Source organism: Catharus ustulatus, chromosome 26 (genome assembly GCF_009819885.2).
Source record: "Catharus ustulatus isolate bCatUst1 chromosome 26, bCatUst1.pri.v2, whole genome shotgun sequence".
Classification (NCBI taxonomy): Eukaryota; Metazoa; Chordata; class Aves; order Passeriformes; family Turdidae; genus Catharus; species Catharus ustulatus.
In genome coordinates, this window is record NC_046246.1 from 1,717,909 (window position 1) to 1,745,219 (window position 27,311).

At 52.1% G+C, this 27,311-nt stretch overlaps 1 protein-coding gene across 7 annotated transcripts in view; it reads left to right on the forward strand.

Moving 5' to 3' along the window:
• The window catches only part of HIVEP3 (HIVEP zinc finger 3), a 258,580-nt gene extending 232,857 nt beyond the window's left edge, over positions 1 to 25,723 (forward strand). For all 7 annotated transcript variants that reach the window (XM_033080618.2, XM_033080616.2, XM_033080617.2 and 4 more), the window contains 4 exons: positions 6,132 to 6,307; positions 14,735 to 14,833; positions 20,108 to 21,165; positions 23,820 to 25,723. In XM_033080618.2, the coding sequence (XP_032936509.1) occupies positions 6,132 to 6,307; positions 14,735 to 14,833; positions 20,108 to 21,165; positions 23,820 to 24,524 (2,038 nt within the window). In that variant the 3' untranslated portion in view covers positions 24,525 to 25,723. The remainder of the gene's footprint in view (positions 1 to 6,131; positions 6,308 to 14,734; positions 14,834 to 20,107; positions 21,166 to 23,819) is intronic.
• The last annotated feature ends 1,588 nt before the right edge of the window (positions 25,724 to 27,311 follow it).

Here is a 27,311-nt window from a genome sequence, read left to right on the forward strand (position 1 = left end):
TTGTTGTTGGATGTTCTCTGTGAATTCACCACCTCTGGAGGCAGCTGTGTGTGACAGAGGTGTCAGTGCTGTGTGAGTGGGTGACAGCAGTGTCCAGGGCTGTCCTTTAAAGGCTGAATTAAATCCTGACATTTGTGCAAGGGACACCTCCCTGAGGACATTGTCCATCTCTGTTCCATGATTAGCTGCAATTTTCCACTCCTTGGCTTCTCTCTGCAGCTCCCAGCATAACTATCCATAAAGAATGTCTCCCCATCCTGAGCATCCCATGCACTTTTCCAGACCATCACCCCATCCCTGGACCTTCCCCTGTCTACCCTTCAGTGCAATCATTCACTTTTTGGGTGCTTTCCTCCCAGATTCACCTCTCCATGCACCCCCTTCACCACAGATCTTGTTTCCCTCTCAGTTTTTCTGGTTTGCTGCCACCATTTGGATTTTGAAGTGGAAAGAAAAAAAAAAAAGGAAAAAAAAAAAAAAAACCAAACCCAAAACTGGACAGAGTGATGGGATCAGATCAGGAGAGATTTCCTTGGATTTGGTGGCACTGCCCTGCCCCTGTCCTGGTGTTCTGCCTGCTCCCAGTGCTACAGGCAGCAATTCCTGTGGGTTTTGGTCTTCCAGTGAAATACGGACTCTGCCAGTGCCCACATTTTGTAGGGAAGGTGGAAAATCACTGCTGTGCTGCTGGGGCAGTGCCTGGGCCGCCCCTGGCCGTGGTTCAGAGGAGCTGGCATGTCCCACCCAGCCCCAGTGCCACCAAGGTCGTGCTGGCAGAGCTGTGGGCACACGGAGGGCACTGTGGGGACACTCCCAGTTTATTGTTTCCCACTCAAAGAAATGTGGAAAATTGCCTTAGGTAGAGTCTGAGCTGTGGGGACCCACCAGGGACAGGATAAAAAGCAGAAAGGGTCACTTAGGCTGGGTGATAAATTTTGGTTTCTTAGTTTTGTTTTTTTTGTTTTGGTTTGGGGGTTTTTTGGGTTTTTTCTTTCAGTGCCATAAAATTCCTCCTCCTATCTGTGCTTGAATTCTCACAGAGAGGAAGTGAGCAGGATGCATTTATCCCATTTATTCATGGATTCAGGGTTTCCTGAGAGGGGACAGCAGAGCTGCCACCTTGGGCTCCCCAAGGGCAGATTTTAGATTGTTGGGAAGCCATCCTGAAGGGCACAGGAGTCCAGGAAGGCTGGAAATCCTCCAGGAGGGAAATCCCTGGAGACCAGGAAGGGTGAAAATCCTTCAGGAGGGAAATCCCTGGAGTCCAGGAAGAGTGAAAATCCTTCAGGAGGGAAATCCCAGGAGACCAGGAAGGTTGGAAATCCTTCAGGAGGGAAATCCCAGGAGACCAGGAAGGCTGGGGCTCACCCAGCTCACAGCCCCTCCTGCAGTTTCACTGCAGATTGGCAGGTTCTGTCTGCAAGGATCCATTATCCCAGCCAGGGAAAAGGGGATTTCTGTGCCAGCTCCTCCCAGATCCATACCCAGCTTTATTGGGCTCCTCTGCAAGTGCCTTGTTTGTCTCTGTGCAAGGTCCCTGTCTGGAAATTTGGGATGCTGGAGTGGTGTGTGGTGCTTTTAGAAAGCTGGAAATGCCATTGTGTGCTGTGGGTTTGTACAGGAATCCCTGTGCCTGCCCTGCTGGAGCTTGGCACAGCCAAGGGACACGTCCCAGTGACTGTCTGGCCCTGAGGACACACCTGTGTGTGGCCAGGGCTCCCAGGGGAAGGGCTGAGCAATTCTGCTGCACACTCAGGTGCAGAGCGCTCATCCTGTACCAGGGAGTTGTGAGGAAGGCAATTAATGAGCAGTAATTAACGGCTCTGTGGTAGTTACACATTTATCCGTGATCTGGCAAATTTTACAGGAGACATAAAGCATAAATGAGATCAGCTAATCCCAGAGCAGCCTGCCAGGAGCTTCCCAAGGATTTAGGCTAGCCAGATGAGTGGGCAGCCTGGTGACAGATGAATTGTGCCATCAATAAACCCAAAATCTGACACCAAAGGCAGCAGCTCTGGAGCCTGACTCGGTTCACTCGACAGGGAACCAGGGCCAGCAGCTCAGGACAGGGATCAGATTTCCCATTCCTGTTCCTCTGCCCCCAAAATCCAGAAAGCAAACAAGGGACTTCATCAAATGTCAAAACCAGTCGAGGAAATACTTCTTCAGTTGCTGTGAAAGCTTCCAGGGGTGTTCTTAGATACAGCACTGAGCTTCAAATCATGAAAATTCCCACAATTAAATCTGTCCACCGTGATAATTAAAATGTAACCACTGTGACCAGCAAGGTCACATCAGCAAAGCCTTTGCAGGGCAAGGTAAAACCCTGATGGAATTTTTTTTTAAAATGGAAAAAGGAAGCAGGAGGGAAGGGGTGATTCAGGCCAGCTGTGAGCCATGAGTCCCCCAGAAACCTGCTCTGCCTCCCTGCCTGCCAACCACCAAACATCCTCCCCTCCAAGGTTTTATCCTGTGGTTTCCAGCCACATGGAGATTTTGGATGTGGCTCACAGCACTGAGGGGAAAAAAGAGAAGTGTTTGTGGCTAAAAAGGATGGTCAGGAATTTGTAACAGCAGATACTGGGAACTAAACCTCCTACAGGCTGCAGAGGAATAAATGCTTCAGGGGTTTGGGTTTCAGCTGGAGGGAAGGAGCTGAGACAAAGCTTTCTCCAGGTTTGTGTTTTCCAGTTTCTGGGTTTCCTGTGTCTCCTGACAGTGATTTTGGGCTCTGGGGCCATCTGGAACTGCTGGGGTGACACCAGCCCTGCAGAACTGGGGCAGCTCCTCCTGCTCTGAGAAGGGTTTGCAGTGCTGGCCCTACATTTGCCAGCAGGACACACCAAAGAACCTTTCAAAAATGATCAAAAAGCTGCACTGTGATTTCTGTGTGTCTGTTTGAAAGGACTGTTCCCTAAATCAGATCTGGGCTCATAATGCCCATTAACCCCTGGTGTTCCCAATCATTGCAGTGCTGAGGGGAGCCTGGCCCTGCAGGGGCTGGGGGCTGCTAACAGTGGGGTCATGAACCCCCAGTTCTGCAGCAGGAACCCAGATCTGCTGCCACAAAGCCCAGCTTGGCCATCCACGGGATCTGCTCACAGCAAACCTTTGGAGCAGGGAAGGTTCTGTGTAAATCTTCACACAGAGGGAGCTGGGGCTGATTTCTCTTCCTGGTGCAAATCACTCAGCACAGGAGCAGGGAAAGGGGGATCCCATGGAAGGAATGATGTCCAGAAATGATGTCCTGTCCTCAGAGCAGGCAGGTGGCATCTGCAGAGCTTCTCTGGGTTGTGGCACCGGCACCTCCTGCTGTCTTCCTCTGTGGTTTGGGATTTTTGAGATGAACTTGCTTTTCCTTTCTCCCCTCTCCCTGCCTGTTTTCCACGTGGGCTCAGAGAGCTGTGGGGGAGTATCTGTGTCAGATCAAGTGCAATGCCTAATTCCAGATGAAATCACATGCCCCTGAATGCAGCCCCGATGGCTTTGGTGAGGCTGAGGAAGGGACACAAAGACATTTCCATGTCTGTGTAACATGGGTGTTTATTTGGAGGGTGTGATTAAGGGCAGTGCAAGTACAAGGCTGATAAAGGAGCAATTGCAGGTTTTACATGGCCAGGTGGTGCCCAGCACAGGAAGGAGGCAGAGAAGGAAACCTGCAGGACAACCCTGAACAGAAAAAATCAAGATTCTTGATCCTTTTTACTCCTTCTGATACTTGAACATTAATTTAACAAAGAAGAGACATCAACCATCCCTAACAAACGTTTGTCCTGGGATCCCTCAGGGCTAATGGAGATAACTGGGCATACTGGGATGGAGACTGGGGCCCTGTGGGAGCTCTCTCAGCTCAGTGCCCTCTCAGATAATGAGAACCTTGTGCTGATGGGTTTTGATGTTGTTTTTTTTAGTGTTTTCTGGTTGGGAACAGCACGGTGGGGTGGCATTGCTGTGCTGAAATAGAAATAAAATAAAGTGTTTGGTGACCCTGGTGATGATCTAGAGAACTGCTGCTGATGCTGGAGGACAGAAGCACAGACTGTCCCCCACACAGAGCTGTTGGACACCAAAGCCTGGTTTGTGCTGGTGCACACTGGGGCTGTCTAAACACCCAACTTTCCTCTTTTCTCTAATCCATGTCCAGACCTGACCTGTGACCTCCCCCCTTAACTCAGGAGCAGCTCATCCCCCTCTGAGCTTCTCAGTACAGAGCCAAGGGTCCCAGGCAGGACTGGCAGCACAGGAAGGGTTTAGGTTTAGGTTTAGGTTTAGGTTTAGGTTTAGGTTTAGGTTTAGGTTTAGGTTTAGGTTTAGGTTTAGTCTCAGCTCACTTCCTGCACCCAGGAGGACCATCCTGAATTTCAGCTGCAGCTCCCCCTGGAGCTGTCTGGATCTTCCTGAGGGGAAGGAACACAGAGTGTGGGAGATCCAGGGCTCCCAGTGGGACTCACACCCTTCAAACTCCCCCCTCGAGGCAGCTGGGAGGTGTTTCCATGGGTGCAATCTGTGTCATTCCCATCCTGTCACTTCTGGGCTGGATTTGGGGTCTTTGTGTGGTTTTTTACTCACTTTTAAATGACCCTTGTTTTTCTAAGTTATAAATACGTACATTTGAGTATTTATTATCCATTCACTTACTGAAGTGCTCAATCTATTCCAGTGCAGCTGTTTCTGTTCAAGTCTCTCCTCAGTCTGGCTGCTGTTTTCTCACCCTTCTGGTTTGGAATAGGCTTCACTGGGAAGATACTAAAACCTGACTGATGGTGTTGGATGCCTTTGGATCTCCTATTAAGAGGCTTTAGACAGCCTGATTTTTCCAGGGTGGATGTTTGGAGATTTCTGAAGACCAGACTTAATTCCTCCTGGGTAGAAAAATGACTTGCAAGAAGTGCCATGCTTCAAAAATTTGGCCTCTTTAAGATCTGAGGGGAGCAATTTCGTGTTACCTTATTCTTCTTGTGCTGCAAGTACAGGAAATTGCAGACTTCATTTGCTGAGCAGCAGGAGGCTGGAAGATTTGTCTCAGTCTTACAAGGGTTTTTCAACCCCCCATCCTGCAGCCTTCCCCGTGCACTAATGCTGGAACAGAAAATAAAATATATAATGGGAAGGAAGGATGACCAATCTCATTCTCTGGGGTAAACCTAAATCATGATCCTGTGCCAAAGATAAAAGAGCCTGGAGTCTGCAGTGTTTACATTTAGTGGTAGCAGGATTTATTTATTTTTAAAAAGGATGTTTTCTTCTCTTTGTGTCTTTTTGGGTGTCTCAAGGCTGTGCAGGGATCACAGGGAGGTCGTGGCATCAGTGACTTCTCAGGTGGCTCTCGCTGCAGCCCTGGGGTGGGAGGTTTTGTCCCAGGGGTTTGGCTGGGATGTGTCTTCCCAGCACCCTGCAGACACAGCCTGGGCGTGTTTGAAACAGCAGGGAGTGAGAGGCAGCTGGGCTGGGCTGGGACAAACCTGAAACCGCAGGGAGTGAGAGGCAGCTGGGCTGGGCTGGGACAAACCTGTCCAGCCTGGCCTGGGACAAACCTGTCCAGCCTGGTTTGGGACTAACCTGTCCAGCCTGGGCTGGGACAAACCTGTCCAGTCTGGGCTGGGATAAACCCTGTCTGTCCTGGTTTGGGACAAATCTGTCCATCCTGGCCTGGGACAAACCCTGTCTGTCCTGGTTTGGGACAAACCTGTCCAGCCTGGCCTGGGACAAACCCTGTCCAGCCTGGCCTGGGACAAACCTGTCCAGCCTGACTGGGACAAACCTGTCCATCCTGGCCTGGGACAAACCCTGTCCATCCTGGCCTGGGTGCCTCGGTTTGTGTTTGAGGATGGGGCACATAGCACAGTGGGGTGTCCCCATGACTTAGCTGAGCTTTGGTGTGCACAGAGCAGCAGATGCATCAATGAGAACATCCCAGCACAGCAATCAGGTGTCTGGAGGCATCTGGGCACCAGCTTTGGATGATAATTTGCATTTAGTCTAATTACCCCGAGCTACCAAACAGCAACCAAGACCTTGGTGTCAATAACTGCTGAACTAACCCAGCAAAGTTGTGACTTCTTCTGTTGAGGTGGGAATCTTCTTTTTTTTTTTTTTTTCCCCTTTATCACACCACCTGTTGCTCATAGGTACAAATCAAACGAAGAGTATGTGTATGTGCGAGGCCGTGGAAGAGGGAAGTATGTTTGTGAGGAGTGTGGAATTCGCTGCAAGAAACCCAGCATGCTGAAGAAACACATTCGCACGCACACAGACGTCAGGCCGTACGTCTGCAAGTACTGTAACTTTGCTTTTAAAACCAAAGGTAAGCCACAGCCAGCTCCCAGCTGCTCTGCTCAGCGCCGTGGCTCTGCCAGCCTGCTGGGCACTGCCAAAGGGCGAGGGAAGGCGCTCCCAGGGGCTGCCCAAGCCCCCGAGTTGGAGGGAGGGGGATGAGGGAGTTGGAAATTGGTTGGTGTTTTCAGCTCTGCGTTAAGCCAGGCTGCAGCAGAGCCTCCCTGCCATCCTTTGTGCTTCTCCAAGGGAAAAATCCTGAAATGCAGCTTCCCTGGCAGGGCTTTCTGAACAAAACCACCCCAGAGCGAGAGCAGGAGCTCCAGGCTCCTGGCTGAGCCCGTGGATCCAGGCTCTGGGTGGCTTTTCCTGCTGGTGCTCTCCAGATCTGCCCATTCTCATCCTCTGCAGTTGCATGTGGCTTCCACATTCTCTGTATCACCTCAGTGGACCTTCTCCCTGAAGGGCTCCATCCCAGGACATCGAGCCATCAATGCCACCAGGTGTTCTGTGCCATGGCCTCAGGGAGGGTGTGAGCGAGCGCTGGCAGGAGCTGCAAACCACATGCAAAAACAGTCTGTGCAAGAGAGATGGGGGATGGGACTTCCCACACAGGCCAGAGGTGCCCAGGTGCCTTTAACTTCTTGTAGGGGTCTGGCACCGTGGGTTGGACAGATCTCTGGTGGCAGCAAGTCTTGGGGTGAGGCAGCAAGTGTGGGGCTCAGATTGTGTCACAGCCTGACAGAGATGTGTGAGCTCAGGGAGCCTTTGGGCAATGCTTGTGGGCACAGGGGGGGTTGGGGCTGTCCCACGCAGGAGCTGGGCTGTGTGATCCCTGTGGGTCCTTCCAGGATGCTCTCAGGATGTTGTCTGTAGCTCCATCAGTCCCAGAGGTGACACAGCTGGGAGGGCTCGGTGCCCCAGCAGGACCCGGTGTCACCAGGCAGGGGCACAGGGGGTGTGGGGAGGGGACAGGGTGCTGTGTGCTCTGTGCCACGTGTGCTGGCCCCGAAGGGACAGAGCAGGACGAGGGAGGTGCCCAGGCTGGGCAGTGCCTGGAGCTGGTGCTCTGCTGGGAAGGCTGTGGGGATTTCTGGGTGACGTGCTGGTGGTCAGGGGCACTGCGGGAGAACGGGAAGTGATACCGGGTTTGAGGCCAGATTCTCATGCTGCACATCCCAGCGATGGTTCTTCCTCTCCCTCCCATCCTGGAGCTGTTTCTGATTCATTTCCTTTCTCGTCCCCTCTTGCTCTGACTTCGTTCCGAGGTTTCCCTTGGAGGGCTGAGCCCGCTCAGCCTCTCCCCTCACCTCACCTCACTCCCACCATGCTTCTGTGGGGCTCTTGCCCAGGATGATGGCATCAAACCATCCTCTCACCATCTCTCTGGCTGCTTTGCTCTTCATCTCTGCTCCCTTGAAGGCCACGATCTGCCAGCTCTGGCTGCACATTGCAAACAGACACTTCCCTTCTTCTGCTTGCCATGGGCAAGGGAGCACGGAGCTGCTTCCTTCCCCAAACCAGAAATCATCAACACTCTGTTGGGATTTGGATGGCAAAGTATCCCTTTGCCTATGGATGCATGGAATGGGCAGAACTTTCCTGGGCTGGGGGTCTGTGCATAAACCAGTTGCATGATGGTGACTTGGAATGGCATGGATGGCTCTTTGCTGGGAGGGGGTGATGGACAGAGCCCTGGGGTGAGCTCAGACTGCCCAGAAATGGGGAAAAGCTCTTGGGGGGCACAGGGGGCTCTGGAAGGGTGTGGGGGGAAGCCCTGTGTGTGTTGATAAAAGCATCAGCTGGTGATGGAGAGTTATTACCAGTGAGAGTTTGAGATTGTGTAAAAAATCACCAGCAAGGGCAGGGGAAAAATCCATTGTTTTGCTGATGCCCCTGCCAGTGATTTTTTTTAAGCAATTTCAAACTCTTGCCCATAACAGGAGTGACCTGGAGGAGCGGGGGCTCTGCAGAACTGGTGTCCCCAGCTCATTTTGGGGGGTTTGTCTGGGCCTGGCTCCTCCCTGGGCTGGGGGTTTGGCAGCCCCAGGAATGCAGAAGCTGCAGCTCTCCCTCCTGCCGGGCTGCACTTGCACAAACACAGAGCTTTGTTAGAAATCAGCTTTCCAGAGATAATTTTAGCCTTCAGCATCAGCTCCAGGGGGAGGTCTGTAGAGCTGGCTTCGTTTTGGCTGGGGTAGATCTCTCCAGCATGATCTAATGTTCTAAACTCTCAAGTAGGCTGGAAGCAGTTAAATGGCATTTATCATTATTTTTTTTTTTTTAATTAGGACCTTTATCTGGTTAAAATGTACCTCACCCCCCACCCCTCCCACTCTAGAAAATCCATGTCCGTGTTCCAAGAACTGGGAAAACTTTTGCAACAGAAAATGCTATAAATATTTCCCCTTCTTCACTAATTTTCTGCTTTTTGTGCCTTTCTGTCACTGGAAGCAAAGCTGTTACAGAACTGAGGGAAAATTTATTTTTTATTATTTTAAAGCAAATCCATGAGGTTTTTTTTTTTTTTTGGTGTGTGTGCTCACTTAGCTGATGGGAACAACAGCCTTGGAAATTTGGTTTGTGGAGATTTGTTTGATTTGGTGTTTCTGGAGCAGATCTAAAGGTGCCTCTTTAATGAGGTGTCTCTCCCTCCACTGCGGTGGAGCTTTGTGGCTGTGGCCTCCAAGAGGGTCTTTAAAGGAGGTTCAGCAGCTCCTGCATTGTTTTCTGGGCAGGAAGGAAATGAAGAAAAAGCAGTTTTCCCTTTCAGGAAGGTTGGGGAGAGCTTTTCCCTTCCCCTCTCTCACTGGGATCAGTGCTGGGATCAGTTCATTCCCCTTTCCCACAGTGAATTTCTGTCCTGCCTCAGACTCACATCACCCTCTCACGTCCTCATTGCTTCCAGTTTCCCCAGAATTTCTGGACAAAACGTGTGGGACAGCTGTGAGTGGTGCCTGGAGGTCAGGGGGGACGAGGAGCTTCACTCTGATGGGAAGGGATTGGGTAAAGGACACTGGACACATTTCCCAGTCTGGGCCACTCACAGCTCCCAGACACCAGACTGCACCAGAGGCTTCAATAAATTCATTTTCAGTTCCTTAAATCAGCCCCTGACAGCACTGGGGGTACTGCACATGTGGATATATTTAATATATGAAATAAAAGGTATGAAATGCATCCCCCCAGCCCTTAAAGGGCTGCCCAGTTTATTGTTATTGCAGCTCCAGCAGCCTGAGCCTCCTCTGGAAAGCACAGAGCAGGTCCAGCTGCCAGAAAACTCCAGCAGAATTCCCTGCTGGGAGAGCAGGGCACAGGGATGGGAACATTCCCAAAATCTCCCAAGGGCTGGGGCCCTTTGAGGGGCCCTGAGGAGCCACTGGGTGTTGTCCCTGTGCTCCTGGGGACGTCACAAATGTCCCCTGGGATGAGGACAGAGTCATCCTCAGGGATTTCCTGCCTGGCCATCATGTGGGATGTGAGGCCAGGAACACAGAATGTCCCAGTGATCCAGCCAGGAGATGAAACACTGAGCAGAAGGGCTCTGGGACTCTCCAGGCACAGGGAAAAAAATCCAGGAATCAGGGCTGGAAGCAAAGGACTGGTGACTTCAGGTCAAATATTCACTGGTATTTTCTGTAGCCAGTGCAGCCATTAAAGGCTCAGCCTCACTGGGAATTCTGCTCATTGTTAGCATTTGGAAATCTGCAAATCCCAGATACCTTTCTGGGATATCAGCTTTTGGCTGATGCAAGGGACAGGTCTGAGTCAGGATATTTTACAGCCTGTGTCGATACAGGCAGGCTGCATGTGCAAATTCACTCCTTTAATCCATATGTCAATAAGGTAAAGGATAATAATCGATTTAAAAAAAAATTGAACTCCTTTGCCCGATGAATTCTGTAAATTAAAGCTTTCCTCCTCATAAAGTCTCACCTGGGGACATCAGCTCCACACCAAGACCTAAAGCAAGCCCTGTGCATTATTTAAATCCCACATAAAACCTCTTTCAAGGATTTCTTTGGGACACGGAATATCAGTTATGGATGGTCCTCTGTGTGTGAGGACATCTGCCAGCAAAATCCCAGAATCTCAGAATGGTTTGTGTTGGAAGGGGACCTTAAATCCCACCCAGTGCCACCCCAGGGACACCTGCCACTGTCCCAGGTGCTCCCAGCCCCAATGTCCAGCCTGGCCTTGGGCACTGCCAGGGATCCAGGGGCAGCCACAGCTGCTCTGGCAATTCCATGGCAGCCCCTGCCCACCCTGCCAGGGAACAATTCCTTGCCAAGATCCCATCCAGCCCTGCCCTGTGGCAGTGGGAGCCATTCCCTGGGTCCTGTCCCTCCCTGCCTTGTCCCCAGTCCCTCTGCAGCTCTCCTGGAGCCCCTTCAGGCCCTGCAAGGGGCTCTGAGCTCTGCCTGGAGCCTTCTCCTCTCCAGGGAGCACCCCCAGCTCTCCCAGGCTCCAGGGGAGTCTCCTCCTTCCTGCTCTCCTTGCAAATCCTTTACAAAGAGGAATGTGACAATTTTCAATCCTGTGGAGCTCTGGCTGTTTGTGCCATGGTGCTGCCTCCTGCACTTGGTCATTTGTTGGGTTTTGGGTATTTTTTTTTCTGTTGTTGCTGAATTGATCAGATTTAACAGCAGCAATAGAAAGGATGCTGCATCCCCAGCACAGACAGGATCCCTTCATCAGCAATCTCAGTGCTTCAGCTCCCTTCATTCTGCTTTAACTCCATCACTTTGAAAATACCATCATGGCTCTTCTGGAAAAAAATTAATTTCCCTCACAAAATTTAACCGGGAAATCACTTCTAGTCCCTGTGAAGCTGCTTTAGGTGCTTTTGGAAGGCTCGAGTTGCAGCTTTCTCCAAACAACACAGGCATTGAAGCTGCTCTAAGTCCCCAGTAAGAGCTCCCAGCAGCAGGGCTCAGGCAGCTGCACACATAGTTCTGGCCAGGCGTCATGGGAGCTGTGCTCACACTGCCCTCTCCTCCTGAGGGCTCCAGTTCCTGAGAATTCCTCAGGGCTTTTAAAAATACACCCAGTTTATTTCAAATCTGGGGGTTTTTTTGGTAAACAATCCCCAGTAAGGATCACTTACCTGCTTAAGGTTCAGTGTAATTCCTCTGCTATTTAAATCCAGCCTCCCTGCTGGTCTCTCTTGCTCTCTCAAAGATGTTTTTCCATGGTTTCCAAGGAAGCAATGCTGTGTGGTTTTCTTTATTTTTCTTTTTTTTTTTTTTTTTAACTTGGGAGCCAGAACTCTGTGAGGCAACAAGTAGCTGTGAGTCTTCCCTTGTAGGATTCAGATCCAGCTTTCACTTAGGCAAAGTGCTGTTGATTTTACTGGAAATCTGCCGAAGGACTTGAGCATTTAATCCTGCCAGCGTTAATTAAGGGGTCTAAAAAAACACAAACTGGAAGAAGAGCCCTGATCAGATAAATATCCTTGTCCTCCAGATTGCTCCCAGGATGATCACTCAGCTTCTCAGCTGGTGGAAAGGAGCCTCCAGCTTTTCATTTCCTTAAAACGATGCAGAGGGGGCAGATGAGGATCTGTCCTGCTGAGTTTCCCTCCCCTAAAAGGATGCAGCATCCCTGTTTTGTTGGGATTTCTCCAACAAAATTTGCACCCAGAGCTTTGCAGGAGGATCTTGGCCAGCAGCTTTACCTGGTCTGACCAACGGAGATGAAGGGAGAGAGCGAGCAGAGGAAAAAGGAGTCAGAGGGGAAGGAAACAAAGCTTGGGATGAGTTGGTCCTTTGGTGTTTGGGGTGAATTTGTTGGCACTGGGGGCTGGCAGTGCCTGGGCTGGGACAGGAGGGCAGCAGGCACCCACTGCCCTGCCCAGGGACAGAAAACAGAGCAGGAGGGGACACTGGTGGCTCCTGGCACTGCCTGTTAACACCAGGGCTGAGCTGCTGAGCCCCAGCTGAGGTGCAGGAGGGCTCTGGAGCCCTGCCCAGGTCTTGCACAGGGACAGGGACACTGAGCTGGCCTGGGACACCTGAGGTGGCCACGGTGGCCTCAGAGCTCCACCTGAGCCCAGAGCACGGCCCTGAGCAGCCTCTCCTCTGCTCTTCCCTCCTGGAGCACCAGGGCTGGCTGCTGGTGGCACAGAGGATTCCTGAGCTGCCTTTAGGGTACCAGGAGTGCCTGGGGATGTCCCCTCCCCACTCAGCTGCATCCCCACAAAGGCCCTGCTCACACCAGGCACTGCCTCGGGCTCACTTTGTGTTTGTTGCCCTTGGAGAGGCTCCAGGCAGGGATTTTGCCGTGGGGGCTGAGCAGGGATGGGGCATTTGTGGCAGCTGGGCTGTGAGGTGGGAGCTGGACAGGCTGGATTGCAGCACACTGACTCAGTCTGGTTTTGCTGCTTTTCATTTCCAAAACGAAATTCCAGTTCCGTGAGGCCACAGTTGGGACTGGCTGGATGGGTTTTTTTTCATTTTCAGGCACTGGTGATTCACTGGGAGCAGAGGTGTCCCTGAGAACACACTCCTGGCTCACGGGGTGGCTTTGGGACCATGACAAAACTCCTGCATTGGGGTGGAGAAAGAGGCTCTGATTTGGAGCAGGGAGCTGAGCCAGGCTGGCCTCATCCTCACACCTGAGTGTCCTGACCATGGGGCTAAGGGCAGTTAAACATGAGGCTTAAAAAATAATAAATCTCTCTTATTTGGAGCTGTTTTGCTGCATTCAAGTTATTAAACACCCCCTGAATCCACGTCCAGGTTGGGTGCCAGATACACAGGGATATAGAGTCAGCCTTTGTCTCTCGTGGTCTTTCCTGCTGGAGCTGCTCCATTTTGTATTAAATGGGCTGAAATAAATAATTCATGGGCTAAGGAGAAATCAAGGTGGCAGCTGGGTGGTTGTGGCACTCTGAGAGGCGAGGGCAGCACGGGTAATGCTCTGCTCCAGTCAATAAAGGCTTTTTTATCCTGATATCCAGAGCAGCAGGAGAGGCTCAGAGAGGCTCTGTGCTCCCATCAGCTCATGGGGACTGCAGGACCTCAGTCCTCGCTGGAGGTTGTAATAAAGTGGGAGAATTTTGATTTTCCTCTTTTTTTTTATTGTTTGGTGAGAAAGCCCAGCCTGGTGCTCCTCAGTGCCCTCAGGTGTGAGTGCCAGCAAGGCTGAGGGCACATCAGGGGATGGGAAATTCAAACCCTCAGCAGGACCCAGGGTTCTTCTCATCATCCCCTCAGCCCATAAATCCCTGGCAGTGTCCAAGGCCAGGCTGGACAGAGCTTGGAGCACCCTGGGACAGTGGGAGGTGTCCCTGCCCATGGGGCTGGATGGGCTTTAAGGTCCCTCCTAACCCAGTCTGGGCTTTTAGGAAGAGCTGTGGGAGAGGAAAAGGGAAAATGGGACATTTGCTTTAATTCTCCTACCCTTCATTTTCTTGTCTGCTCCACCTGCCTGCTTTTCCCCCTCCAGCAAAGGCTCCCTTTTGTTCAGCGTTTCCCTGGCCTATAAGTGGGGTTAATTAGTGTCTAATTAACCTGCCTGTAATTTGGGAGGTAGAATTAGAGAGGTGCCTTTTGATGCCCAGGAGTTATCCCAGAGCAGCCCCCAGTGACCCCACATCCTGTTCTCCCTCTCCCAGGGGCTGCTCTTCCCATCCTGGCCCCAGGAAGCCTCATTGGGAGGTTTCTGAATTCCAGAATTTCTGAATTCCAGAGGGTGTCCAAGGCTCCTCCTGCTCAAGGAGCTGAGCTGGCCCAGCCCTTTGGGGCATTCCAGAGCACCTGAGCCGTTCTTTTTTGGGGGAAACAGGAATGTAGAGTTTTCCCCTCTTGCTGGCAACTCAAACCCTCATTTTATTGTAGAATCATAAAAAAGCTTAAAGCTGGAAAAGCCCTCTAAGATCATCCAGTCCAACCTTTCTGAGCACTGCCACCACTGCCCAATGTCCCCAGGTGCCACATCCACTTGGTTTTGGAACATTTTCAGGGTCTGCTGTGCCCTGTGGTGCTGAGGAGCTTCTCTCCTGCAGGCAGGTGGGGCTGTGGGGTGAGGCTGGAGATGATGCCACACTAGGATGTGTTTTCCATCCCTGTTTTCCTGTCATTTTAAATTTGCTGTACCCTCACAGCAGAAAGCAGCTCAGGCTTTTTCTTGCCCCAGCCCCAAAGGTGTGCCCCAGTGTTGTTCCAGGCTGCACAACACCTGGGAGGTCCCACAGCCCTGCCAGCACCTCCCCCTGAACCCCAGGGCAGCAGCAAAGGGAGGGAAGGGGGGACCTGGCCTTGTGTCACAGGGGGTCGGGGCTTGGGGACACTCAGGGACCTTTGTCTCGTTCAGAGAAAGTTTTGACTTGTGACTGCTGAGCTTGCAAAAAGGGAAAAAAAAAATAGAAAAAATAAAAAGAAAAAAAAAAGGAGGAAAATAAAGGGGGGAAAAAGGAGCCATATTTGAGTAAAATATATTTTCTGCTTCTTTTCAGGGAATCTGACTAAACACATGAAGTCAAAGGCCCACAGCAAAAAATGTCAGGAGCTGGGCGTGTTGGTATCTTCACTGGTGGATCTGGAAGCCGAAGAAGGTAAAAAAAAAAACCTCTTTCCCTTTCTAAAGCTGCTGTGGGTGCTGAGAGAGGGGCAGGAGGCAGGAAGGACAGAGCCCTGCTGTGCAGGACATCGTGCCACAGCCTGGAGCACTGCTGTCCCCAGGCTCCTGCCAGGGTGTGTGTGTGTGTGGGGCCGTGCTGGGGACAGGGCGGGACAGAGCCCGGGTCACTGCTGGGAGAGGGACAGGGAGGGACAGAGCCCGGGTCACTGCTGGGAGAGGGACAGGGCGGGACAGAGCCCGGGGTCACTGCTGGGGACAGGGCAGGACAGAGCCCGGGGTCACTGCTGGGAGAGGGACAGACAGGACAGAGCCCGGGTCACTGCTGGGGACAGGGTGGGACAGAGCCCGGGGTCACTGCTGGGGACAGGGCAGGACAGAGCCCGGGGTCACTGCTGGGGACAGGGCAGGACAGAGCCCGGGGTCACTGCTGGGGACAGGGCAGGACAGAGCCCGGGGTCACTGCTGGGGACAGGGCGGGACAGAGCCCGGGGTCACTGCTGGGAGAGGGACAGGGCAGGACAGAGCCCGAGTCACTGCTGGGGACAGGGCAGGACAGAGCCCGGGGTCACTGCTGGGAGAGGGACGGACAGGACAGAGCCCGGGGTCACTGCTGGCTCGGGGGTCACTGCTGGCTCGGGGGTCACTGCTGGCCCGAGGGTCCCTGCTGGCTCGGGGGTCACTGCTGGCCCGGGGGTCACTGCTGGCCCGGGGGTCCCTGCTGGCCCCGGGGTCCCTGCTGGCCCCGGGGTCCCCAGCAGTTCCAGCTTCAATGACTCCAGTTCCGTGCCTGCCGGGTCCCGGTGCTGCAGGGATGCTCTGCACCCGACACAGCGGTGGGGACAGGAGGAGGAGCCTGGGCTGGCCCAGGTGTCACTGCCATGCTCTGCAGGAGCCAGGGACAGGGACACTCGTGGGCACTGTCACACATGGGCAGAGTCACACATGGGCAGTGTCACACACAGGGACAGTGTCACTCATGGGCAGTGTCACAGGGGCCGTGTCACACACACAGTGTCACACATGGGCAATGACACAGGGAGAGTGACACTCGTGGGCAGTGTCACACAGGGGCACTGTTACACATGGGCAGTGTCACTCGTGGGCAGTGTCACACACAGGAGCAGTGTCACACAGGGGCAGTGTTATACAGGGGCAGTGTCACCGTGGTCAGTGTCACACACAGGAGCAGTGTTACACACAGGGGCAGTGTCACTCATGGACGGTGTCACACAGGGACAGTGTCACACAGGGACAGTGTCACACATGGACAGTGTCACACAGAGGCGCATGTGGGCAGTGTCACAGGCAGTGTCACACACACAGTGTCACACACACAGGGACAGTGTCACACAGGGGCAGTGTCACACAGGGGCAGTGTCACACAGGGACAGTGTCACACAGAGGCAATGTCACACACAGGGACAATGTCACACACAGGGACAGTGTCACACAGAGGCAATGTCACACACAGGGACAATGTCACACACAGGGGCAGTGTCACACAGGTGCAGTGTCACACAGGTGCAGTGTCACACAGGGGCAGTGTCACACAGGAGCAGTGTCACACAGGGACAGTGTCACACAGAGGCAATGTCACACACAGGGACAATGTCACACACAGGGGCAGTGTCACACAGGGACAGTGTCACACACAGAGGCAGTGTCACACAGGAGCAGTGTCACACACAGGGACAGTGTCACACACAGGGACAATGTCACACAGGGGCAGTGTCACACAGAGGCAGTGTCACAGAGTGGCACACAGGGACAGTGACACAGGGGCAGTGACTCAGGGGCAGTGTCACACGGGGCAGTGTGACATCAATTCAATGCCCCAGGCTCTGGGGTATGTCCCCTTGTGTCCCCTGCAGATGCTGCCCCTGGAGTGTGCTGGCCTGGCTGGATTTGTGCCAGCAGTCCGTGTGATTTTGGGCTCACAGGACGTCCCCAGAGCCCATTTCCTGCTCCCCTGCTGCAGAGCCCCTGTGTGCTTGTACAGGGGGTGCACGAAGGTGCCCTGCGCAGGGATGGGGTCAGAGGAAGTTTCCTTTTCCTTTTCCTTTTCCTTTTTCCTTTTCCTTTTCCTTTTTCCTTTTCCTTTTTCCTTTTCCTTTTTCTCTTCCTTTCCCTTTCCCTTTCCCTTTCCCTTTCCCTTTCCCTTTCCCTCTCTTTCCAGCTTCTCTCCCACCTGGTTAAAGCCCACACTGGACTTCTGCTGGAAATGGGAATATTCTGTTCCACAAGCAGAGAGGCCCATTGCTCACAAATGTCAATATTAAACACAGCAGCCAAGGAGATAGGCAGAAAATGGGATTTTGTGCCTTAATGGTTGGGGCCGTTTGGATGGATGAGAAAATAACACAGGAATGGCAGAAAGGTGCATGAGAAATTCAAGATCCCAGCTGTGATCACAGCCCCTGCTCTCAGGGTGAGGGGCTGCAAAGAGCCCTCCCCTGTGTCCTCTCTCTTCCTTGCAAAGAGGCTCAGAACAGAACTAAATGGGCTGTTTTAATTAAATAATAATAAAAAAGGCTCCAATTTCCACGTGACACAAAGCAGCACAGGAAGGTTGCTGTGCTTTCCTCTGGGGGCATGCAGGGAGTGAGCAGCAGTTCCTAAAACTCCCTGGATTATTTTAAACTGGAGTTGTGTTTCACTTGATTGTTTGTATTTCTATTTAAGGGGCAGCAGAAAGCAAGGGGTGTTGCTATAAAAGGAGATTGGAGTTTAATTCCTCACTCCTGCCTGGGCTGGGCTCGCTGGGGTGGTACCAGTTGGGGAGAATAAATAACTCACATGGAATGAGATGCAACCTCAGACAAAGCTGTCAGCAGGACACATTCCCACTCATTCCCTCTCTCCTTCCTCCCTCCCTGTCCTGCCCTTCTCTCTCCATGAGCTCAGCTCATTCAGGATGAATTTTGGAAGCCTGGGTTCAGCTCTGAGCTCTGTCCCTGCCTGCAGGGATCATGTCAGGAGGCCAAAGTGATTCCCTGGGGCTGTCCCAAGACTCACTGGGATGTTTCCCTCGCTGGAATTTGTGGCAAATGCAAACAGCTCCTCACTTTGGGTCTGGCTTCACTTTCCCTTCACTCCTGACCGCTGCCCTGTCCGGGCTGGGGCAAAGAAACGAGAGCCAGGTCTGTGCCCGACCCCACAGCAGCGTCAGGGCTGGCTCCCAGCTCTGCCAGTGAAATGCATTCCTGCTCCAAGCAGGAAATATGCACTGCTCAGCCTACAGCTGGGACTTTGGAATAATATTTGTTCTGAGCTCAGCTCCTCTGGGAGTTTGCAAACAGCCCAGGCCCGCCCCTGTCACCGTGCAGGATTTGACAATGGAGCAGAATCGCTCTCCAGGGAGGGCTGCAGGGACAGCTCTGCCTTCAGGGACAGCTGCAGGGACAGCTCTGCCTTCAGGGACAGCTGCAGGGACAGCTCTACCTGCAGGGACGGCTGCAGGGACAGCTCAGGGGATGAGATTCTGTTTTCCCCTGCAGCCTCAGGCAGGCTGGGCTGGGTAACCAGCCCTGGGGAGATCCACGGGGCTGTGAACGCCCAACGCTCCATCAGCAGTTACTGTAAGGCCCTGGCGTTCCAAATGAACCAAATCAGATTTTTTATTCCATCATGGGAACTTGGTGGCTGTGTCCCCTCGGGAGCCACCCTGGCTGCTGTGGCCCAGCTCCTTTCATGTCCCTGGTGCTGCTGGCAGTGGCAGCACTGATGGGGACAGTGCCAGGCTGGGCACAGCAGGAGCAGAGTGCCAGGCTGAGCTGGTGGGGAGGGGCTGCAGGGCTGGGATGTGTCACACACAGTGTCACACACAGTGTCACACACAGGTGTCACACAGGTGTCTCACAGGTGTCACACACGTGTCACACACACAGGTGTCACACATGGATGTTATAGGTGTCACAGATGGGTGTCACGCACAGATGTCACACACAGGTGTCAGACACAGGTCTCACAGGTGTCACATACACAGGTGTCACACACAGTGTCACACACAGGTGTCACACACAGGTGTCTTACAGGTGTCACATACAGATGTCATACACACAGGTCTCACAGGTGTCTCACACAGGTGTCTCACACAGGTGTCACACACAGGTGTCACACACAGTGTCACAGGTGTCTCACAGGTGTCACACACGGGTCTCACAGGTATCACACACACAGGTCACACAGGTGTCACACACACAGGTCTCACAGGGTCACACACAGGTGTCACACACAGGTGTCACAGCAGTGTCCAGGCTGTGCTGCCAGACCGGGATCTGAGTGTGTCCCGACTCTGCTCCGTCTCTGGGCACATCTGGGCACATCTGGGCACATCTGGGTACATCTGGCCGTCCCCTGGCCCGGAGCAGGGCGCTGGCAGTGCCGTTCTGTGAGCTGCAGTGACATCCAGTGGCTGTTCCCGCCGGGCTGGGGCTGGGCTGGCACAGCAGCTCTGTACCCCCGCAGGGGAAATGCAGCTTTTGCTCTGAGCTTTCAGTCTCGGTACCCAGCTCACAAAGCTCCTGCTGGCCCTTTGGGCAGCACAGAGATGTATTTGAACATACAGAAATATTTAAAATCTTTTAGGCTTTGCTTTTTTATCCTCCTCACTGCCTACAAGCTCTGGTTTACAAAGCCCCAAACCCTCTGCCCCACAGAAATATCTGAACCACAGCTGGAATTTATCCTATCCAGGGAAAATCCAGAGAGGTTCCTTCCACCCTGTGGTTTGATTTTTAGCAAAAGTCCAGCAGGAAAAGGCCCAACACATGCAGTTAGTGGCAGCTGTAGCTATTCTGGAGTCACCATTGTAACAAATAATCATCAAACCCCACCGAAGGATGAAGGTGCTGCTGTTCTCATCTATTAAAGGGATTTTTTTTTGCATTTTAGAGAAAATAAAGAGTGTGGCAGGGACTGAGGGCTGCATGTGCTGTCAGAGCTGGAACTGAAACTGGGGTAGCGTGGGATTCACTGGGATCTACTGGGATCATCATCAGTCGAGCTGGCAAACAGGGCAAGGCTGCAGCTTCAAAGCAGGAGATGATCAGACCTAGGAGCAGCTGGGTCCTCTCTCCTCTGTGCTCTTAGAGCTTGTGAGCAGATTTGGCACAAAAATAGCCCCTGAACATGTGTTTTGTGAGCAGATTTAACACAAAAATAGCCCCTTACATGTGTTTTGTGAGCAGATTTAACACAAAAATAGCCCCTGAACATGTTCTACACCCTGGTTTGTGTTTGCCTGCAGGAACCAGTGAAGACCTTTTCCAGGACTCTGAGGGGCGGGAGGGATCTGAGCCCATTGAGGAACACCAGTTTTCAGACCTCGAGGAATCTGACGACGATGACGACAATGAGGACGACGAAGACGAGGAGGAAGAGGAGAGCCAAGATGAGCCAGCGCCGAAGCTGCCAGAGGGCAAACCCGGCACCCTCCTGCTGCACTCCGCAGGGGGCTCCCCGTCTTCTCCAGAGGAAGGCACCGAAACATCCCCAGCTCAAGAAGCTGCTGCCAGCACCCCGAAAGCAGGGGAAGGCCAGCAGGCCTCCTCCTCCTCCTCAGGGCTGGAGACCAAGTGGTCAGCAGACAGCAGTGACATTGCTGTGTGCCACAGCTTCCTGAGCCTCCACAGACCAGCTCTGACCTCCACCGAGCACTTGGCTCCTGCTGAGAGGGAGTCTGTCACAAGGCCACACATGTCCTTGGTCATGGACCTGTCGACCTCCAAAGACACCTCCCCCAGGAAAAGGTGGTCCCCGAGCCAGGACAGTGGCAGAGGGGGTGGCAGCAGCAGACCAATGATAGCGAGGAAGCACTTACTGACCAAAAACGAAACGTCCCCCAAACGCTTCTCCCCCACGGCGGAGCTGTCCTCCCTGAGGTGCCTGTCCCCAGGGAGGGGGCTGTCCCCCCTCCAGCGCCTCTCTCCCAGGAGGGAGGTGTCCCCCCTGAGATGTGTGTCCCCAAGGCTCGAGCTGTCGCCCAGCAGGCACCTGTCCCCCCGGAGGGAGCTGTCCCCCAGGACAGCCCTCCCCCCAGACGGAGAAGTGTCCCCTGCCAGGCACTCGTCGCCCAGCAGAGAGATGGCATCCCTGAGGTACTTCTCCCTGAAGAAAGTCTTGTCTCCAGGCTGCTTGGAGCTGTCCAGGTGTCCACCCCCTGGCAAAGAGGACTTGCCTGGCACTAGCAAATCAGCAGAGGACAAAGTTCCAAGCTCATATCAAGCCCAACCCGGGATATTCTCTTCGATGCCTCTACCTCACAGGTTCTTTGGCAAAAACTTACAGCTCTACGAGTCCAAGCTGGTAAGTCCAGTGCCCTGCTGCCCTCTGGTCCCCACAGGGTGGTCTCTGATGCGGTTTTTGGTGAAGGCTGTGATGCAGAAGTGCACAGGGACTCTGTGACCTCTGTCACAGGTGACCCAGAGAACAGGGACAGGGGACAGCAGTGGGTTTTGCACCCATTTGGGTCCTGCCCTTCTCAGTTGGAGAGAAATAAAGTTATCCCTTCTCCTAGGGGTTATTCCCAGCCAGTCCTGCTGGGACAATCAGCAAGGATGACCTCTTAATGATTAATTGTCACTAAGAGCCCTTTTGTTCCTGGGAATTTCATTCCCATCCCTGAGGTTTCCCCAGCTGGAGTGGAGCTGTGTCTGTTTTCCAGGGGTCAGTGACCTGAGCCAGCTCTGCAGCAGAGCCTGTGTCCACCCACAGCTAGCTCTGCTGGATAAGCTGCTGAGAAATGTTTGTTTGGACATCTCTCATTTCATCTCACTTCTCTCTTCAGCACAGAGAGGGGTTTCCCACTGGTCCAGAACATTATTTAATCTCTCTGCTGGACAAATCAAGTCCTGTGAGTAAAGGAAAATCCCAGTGCTGCAGGCGGGACTGATGTGGGGTTTGGTGGAATATTTCCCATTCCTGCTGGAGTGCCTGGCTCTGCTGCCAGTTGTGCTGAGGAATGTGAGATCCACTCTCTGTGGGGAGAAGCTCCAGCCCTCAGGGACTGCACTGGGGACAGAGAGAGGCTTTTATTGAAGCCCTGACACCCCAAATGCTGAGCCAGGGCTTCTCCAGACCTTTCTCCCATGCCCATGCTAACCTTCTGTCCTGTGGTGCCTCCTTCCTCCTCCTTTCCACTCTGAGTCTTTGTATCATCTTCTCAGAGACTCTCCTTTATTTTAGATCCAAACCTTGGCTTCCTTTAATGCTGCTTCCCTTTCCTGCCAATTCACTTGTTGTGGTGAATCTCAGGGCTCTGGGAGCCCTCATCCTCCAACTCTTCTGTCAGGATAACTTCCTGCTGCCTCTGCTTGCAGCAAATGCCCTCAGCTCCCAGATCCACAGTAGGAAATAATGTTTCAAGCCCTGCTTGTCTGCCATTCCCACCTTTCAGCTCCTTTGTTCACATTTACCTTTTGGCTTCATTTTCCTGCTCCTTTTCTGCACCCAGAGCCACCATTGTTACTTTCCCATGTGCGTGCCTTCAAAGCAACAGCAAAATCTGAATGGAAAAATGTCCCTTTATCAGCTCGATGGACAGCTGGGCTTCCATTGCAAAATGAACATTCCTGCTGAGGCCACAGGAGACAGACAGAGCAGAGAAGGCTTTATCAGGTCCCAAACAGAGCTTGAAGATGATCTTAGCTCAGTTCCAGTGTCAGGCTTGCTGCCAAGTCTCACCATGTCCATCTCTCTTCCCACTGGGCCTTGCTTAGGGCAGTCTTTCCTCATGGTGATTGTTGCACCACTGAAATATTTGTTTGGGGTTTCCCAGCATCCCTGAAGTGATTTAGCCAAAGTTTCCTGTGGATAAGTGACATTTAGCAGTGTTTGGGCTTGTCACTGTTGGCCCAGCACACATTCCTTTGGTGGCTCTTCCTTTTTCTCTTTCCTGTTCTCTTTTGCTGCTTTCCTCTGCTGCTTCTTCAGAGATCCAGCTCACAGGATCAGGGAATTATTCCCCATAATCTTACAAAGAAATGTGCCCTCCAGTGGATTCTCACATTTTATCTCCAACCCCATCTTAATTGAAAGTTGATTTCAGTTTCTGTTGCTTCCTCTTCTTAGGAGTCCTGTGCAGGGATTTAGTTATAACCTCATCACTAATTAATCCATTTCTGTTTAGCCACATATCTCTCCATGATGTACGTTAGGAAACTATGGGAAGCACCGAGAGAGAAAGAGGAAAAGGTAAAATGTAGGGTCTGAACCCTTGATTTGCACAGAGCACCCCATGAGGGTGGTGGTGGGGACCCACTGCTGGGTGTGCACTCAGCAGCTGTAAGGATGGATTCCTGCTTTAGGAAAGCACAGTGAAAATAAATAAATAAATAAATAAATAAATATATATATATAAATAACCTCATTGTGGGCTCTCAGGAACCCCCTGCACTGACAGGGATCTGAAACAGCTCAGCTGGCAGCAAACATTGGCAGCTCTGCCGGTGTTTCAGAGGCAGCTCTCACAGCTGGGGTGATGGTTTTAAACTAAAAGAGGGGAGATCCAGACTAGAGCTAAGGAGGAATTGTTTTACTCTGAGGGTGGGGAGGGCCTGGCACGGGTTGCCCAGAGAAGCTGTGGCTGCCCCTGGATACCTGGAAGAGCCCAAGGCCAGGTTGGTTGGGGCTGGGAGCAGCCTGGGACAGTTAAAGATGTCCAGGCCCATGGCAGGGGGTTGGACCAGACGGCCTTTAAAGGTTTCTTCCAACCAAATAGTTCTCTGTTTTTATAACGATCCAGGCCTAAGCCACATCCCTGGATCGGTGCCCCAACACACCGTGGGCACATTTGTCCCAGAAGGGAAACGCTGTGGGTTCTGCTGCTCCTCACCTTCAAGGTTTGGGGCTCCACGTCTCCCTCAGTGCCTGCCCTCCCTGAAATGAGAACAGAACCGAGCTCAGTCCTTGCAGTGCTGCTGCGTGTCACACTGACCCAGCTCTTCTTTTCCCCGGCACAGAAGATGGAAGCGCGCAGCCCGCCCTGCTCCCCCGCGTGCCCCCGGCCCCTGCAGGCCCCTCACGACCCCCACGGCCGAGGGGAGGAGAATGTCTTCAGCCACCTCCCGCTGCACTCGCAGCAGCTCGCCAGGACCCCGTACCCCATGATCCCCATCGGGGGCATCCAGATGGTGCAGGCCCGGCCCAGCTCCCACGGCAGCCTGGTGCCCGGGCCCGTGCTGGCCCTGCAGGCCGGACCCCTCTGCCCCGCCAGCGGCCTCGCCCAGCCCAGCCGGGCTGCCAGGACGGACGAGGAGCCCCAGAGCCCTCCCGAGCCCTCATCGGCGTCCGTGTCCCCCGTAGCCAAGGTGTCCAAGTACGCGCTGTCCCCGGAGCCGGCGGGCGGAGGTCTCTTGGAGGAGAAGACGAGGACTAGCGAGCTGCAGCAGCAGCACGAGGAGCTCGGGCCTGCGGCTGAGGCCGAGCCCAGCCCGGCGGAGCAGCCGCGGCCCTCGGTGTGCCCGGGCAGCCCCAGCAGCCCCAGCGAGGAGCAGCCCAACCAAGGCACGGGCCAGCAGCACTCGGGCAGCTCGGGCTCCCCTCCGGAACCAGCCTGCACTTTGATCTCAGCCCCTTCAGCAGCCCCCGGCCACCCCAGCCCCGCTCCCCGCGGCCCTGGAGCCTCCCCGGAGAGCCCGGCCCGCACCCAGAGCACCCCGGTTTAGGTCAAGCTCACCGAAGGGTGGAGGGAAGCGCGGCCATGCTCAAACCTCCGCCAGCTGTTCCACCTTTAGGCTTCCTCTGTAAAATCAACAGACATTTGCAACACTATTTCCTTTAGTATAATCATAAGAAGCACTCTAGTGAATGACCAAACCCATGGAAAATTCCTGGTTTTCTTTGTCCCAGTCTGGTATTATCTCCACATGTATGCAGTTACTTGTGCCTTTTTCTATACCTTTTGTTGCTTGAAATGTACAAAACTGTTTGAGGCTGTGAATATTTTTTTAGAGTTTTTTGGAAAGGGGGTTTGTTAGACCTTGTCTTTTTTGCCATTTAGGTGTGTGTAATCCTGGGCCTGAGAGATGCAGAAAGGAAAGGGTTAAGCATTTTAAAGAGGAAGAAGATGCACTGAAAACAAAAGTAAAACAGAAAAAAACAAAAACTTTTTTTATATTGATTAAATGATTAAAAAAAAAAAAAAAGAAAAACCCCCAAACCCTTGCTCCTGTGTACAGAAGTTTATGATTCATATTTATTACATGCTTTATTTAATTCTTGCAAAGTGCTTGGTTTTTTTGTTTTGTTTTGTTTTGTTTTTTCCTCGCATCCCTATGGTTGTGCTTTAAACAGTTGAAACTGCTTTACATTTGAAAACCGTGTTTACCCTGACCTTGTGACTGAAAGTAGCACTTCCTTGAGCAGGGGAGGTTCGTTGTGTGCAGGGAGAGAAATTGTCCCTCAAAAAAGAGGAAAACGAACCACAAGCACCCCTCCCTCCTGCAGAACCCAGCAAAGCACTTTTCTTAAAAAAAAAAAATTAAAAAAAAAAAAAAAAACAAAGAAAAAAAAAAAGGAAAAAAAAAAGGTTCTTCTTCAAAGATTTACCTGCGAGAAGGTAGGAATGTAAGGAATGTAGAGCCCGTGCCAGGAAAGGTCTCTCGCTGGACGAGTCTCCTGCTTGCTTTGCTTTAATCCTCCCGCAGCGCCTGGCTAAGCCCTGCCTGTGCTTGAGCCTTGCCTGGGCTGGGGGAGCCTCTGCAAACCCTCCCTTGGTGTCCGAGGGGAGGAACTCAGCCTTGAAACCCCTTCTCCCTCCGGCATGTTCAAGTTGTGGACAAGGTCCCGCTGTCCCATCCCATCCTATCCTATCCCATCCTATCCTATGCTATCCTATGCTATCCTATCCTATCCCATCCCATCCCATCCCAATGATCCCATCCCATCCCATCCTATATCCTATATCCTATATCCTATATCCTATATCCTATCCCATCCCATTCCATTCCATCCCATCCCATCCCATCCCATCCCATCCCATCCCATCCCATCCCATCCCATCCCATCCCATCCCAATGATCCCATCCCATCCCAGGGATGCAGGAGGGCTCCAGGCTCTGCTCCTCCTCCTCTCGGTGCCTCTGGCTCTTGCTCTCACCTTTATTTATTTATTGAGTGGGACATCCCCAGCTCAGCCCTTCCAGCACGGACGGGCCCCGTTTTTGGCTGGTTTTGGGAGATAAAATTTGATGCTGAATGGTGAATGCTTGCAAAATCAGCTTGTTATGCATGCGCAGCAGCTTTTTCCAGAGCAGATTTTTCGGGATGAGCATCCCTGGCAGAGCAAAGACGTCGACTGCCAATAAATCCCATACCAAATCCAGAGCAACCCCAACGGAGCCATTCCTCTGTCACAACTTTTTAAACCACAAAGCTTCAAGTTATTTGCCCCAGCAGGTTCTTTACTACTTCAGAGGGTTTTCTGGTCTATGGAATGTGTACAAACCTCTTTTTTTTTTTTTTTTTTTTTTTTTTTTAACAAAAAATAGATACAAAAGAAAAAAAAATATATAAATATTTAACCAGTGGACCAGTTCTTTCTTCTTTCAGAGCTGTTCCAGTTTATCGGGTACGTAATACACTTTTTAAAAAAAAATTAAAATTAAAAAAAATAATAAATAAAAGGAATCAAATAAAATCCTGAATGAGAACATATTTCCTTGCCAGACTTGATGAGCTATGAACTGTTCCCGTTTTGCGGGCAAGTTATAGAAATTTTTTAAGAATCTTCTCTCATTTTTTCTATGTTTATTTTTTTTTTGTTTTGGTTTGGTTTGGTTTTTTTTTCTTCTTGTAAAGGGAATTAAGTACAAAAAAAAGATATCATGGAAATAGCATTAAGCCTGTGACACTGACCAAAACAACGTCCAGAACCCATTAATCCCCTAATTAACGCTTTTATCAGGTTTCCCTTTTTCCCATCTCTCCTTTTTTTGGCCCCGAGCCTGGAAGCTGCTCCTGTTCTCAGATGCAGAGGCAGGAGCAGGGGCTGGAGCTCGGCTCCGTTCACTCGAGCTCTTAAGCACCAGCTTAAACCCTCCTCAGGCTTTAAGTGCGTGCTTAAAACGCGCTTAATCCCAGGCTGAGTGGGAGTGGAGTGCTCGCCCGTGCTGGCGTGAGCATCCCTGGAAACCATCCATGAAATCGAGATATTTCCCTGATTTCTGCCACTTGCTGCCCCTTGTCACACTCTTAACTTAATCCAAGGTAGCTTTTTGTATTTAATTTTACATATATATATATATGTGTGTATATATATATGTATGGTACATAAAAATACTGCAGCAGCTGTGTCTGGTTTTTTGGTGCATTTGCCGTGAGTTTTGGGCTAGATCAAATCTGCTCAGCTTCTTTCTGTAACTGCATTTCAATCCTTAATCTATTTAAACTTTCTGTGGATTTTTTTTTCCCCTCTGTCATTTGTGGAAAGAGGGGGGGAAAAAAAGCCCAAG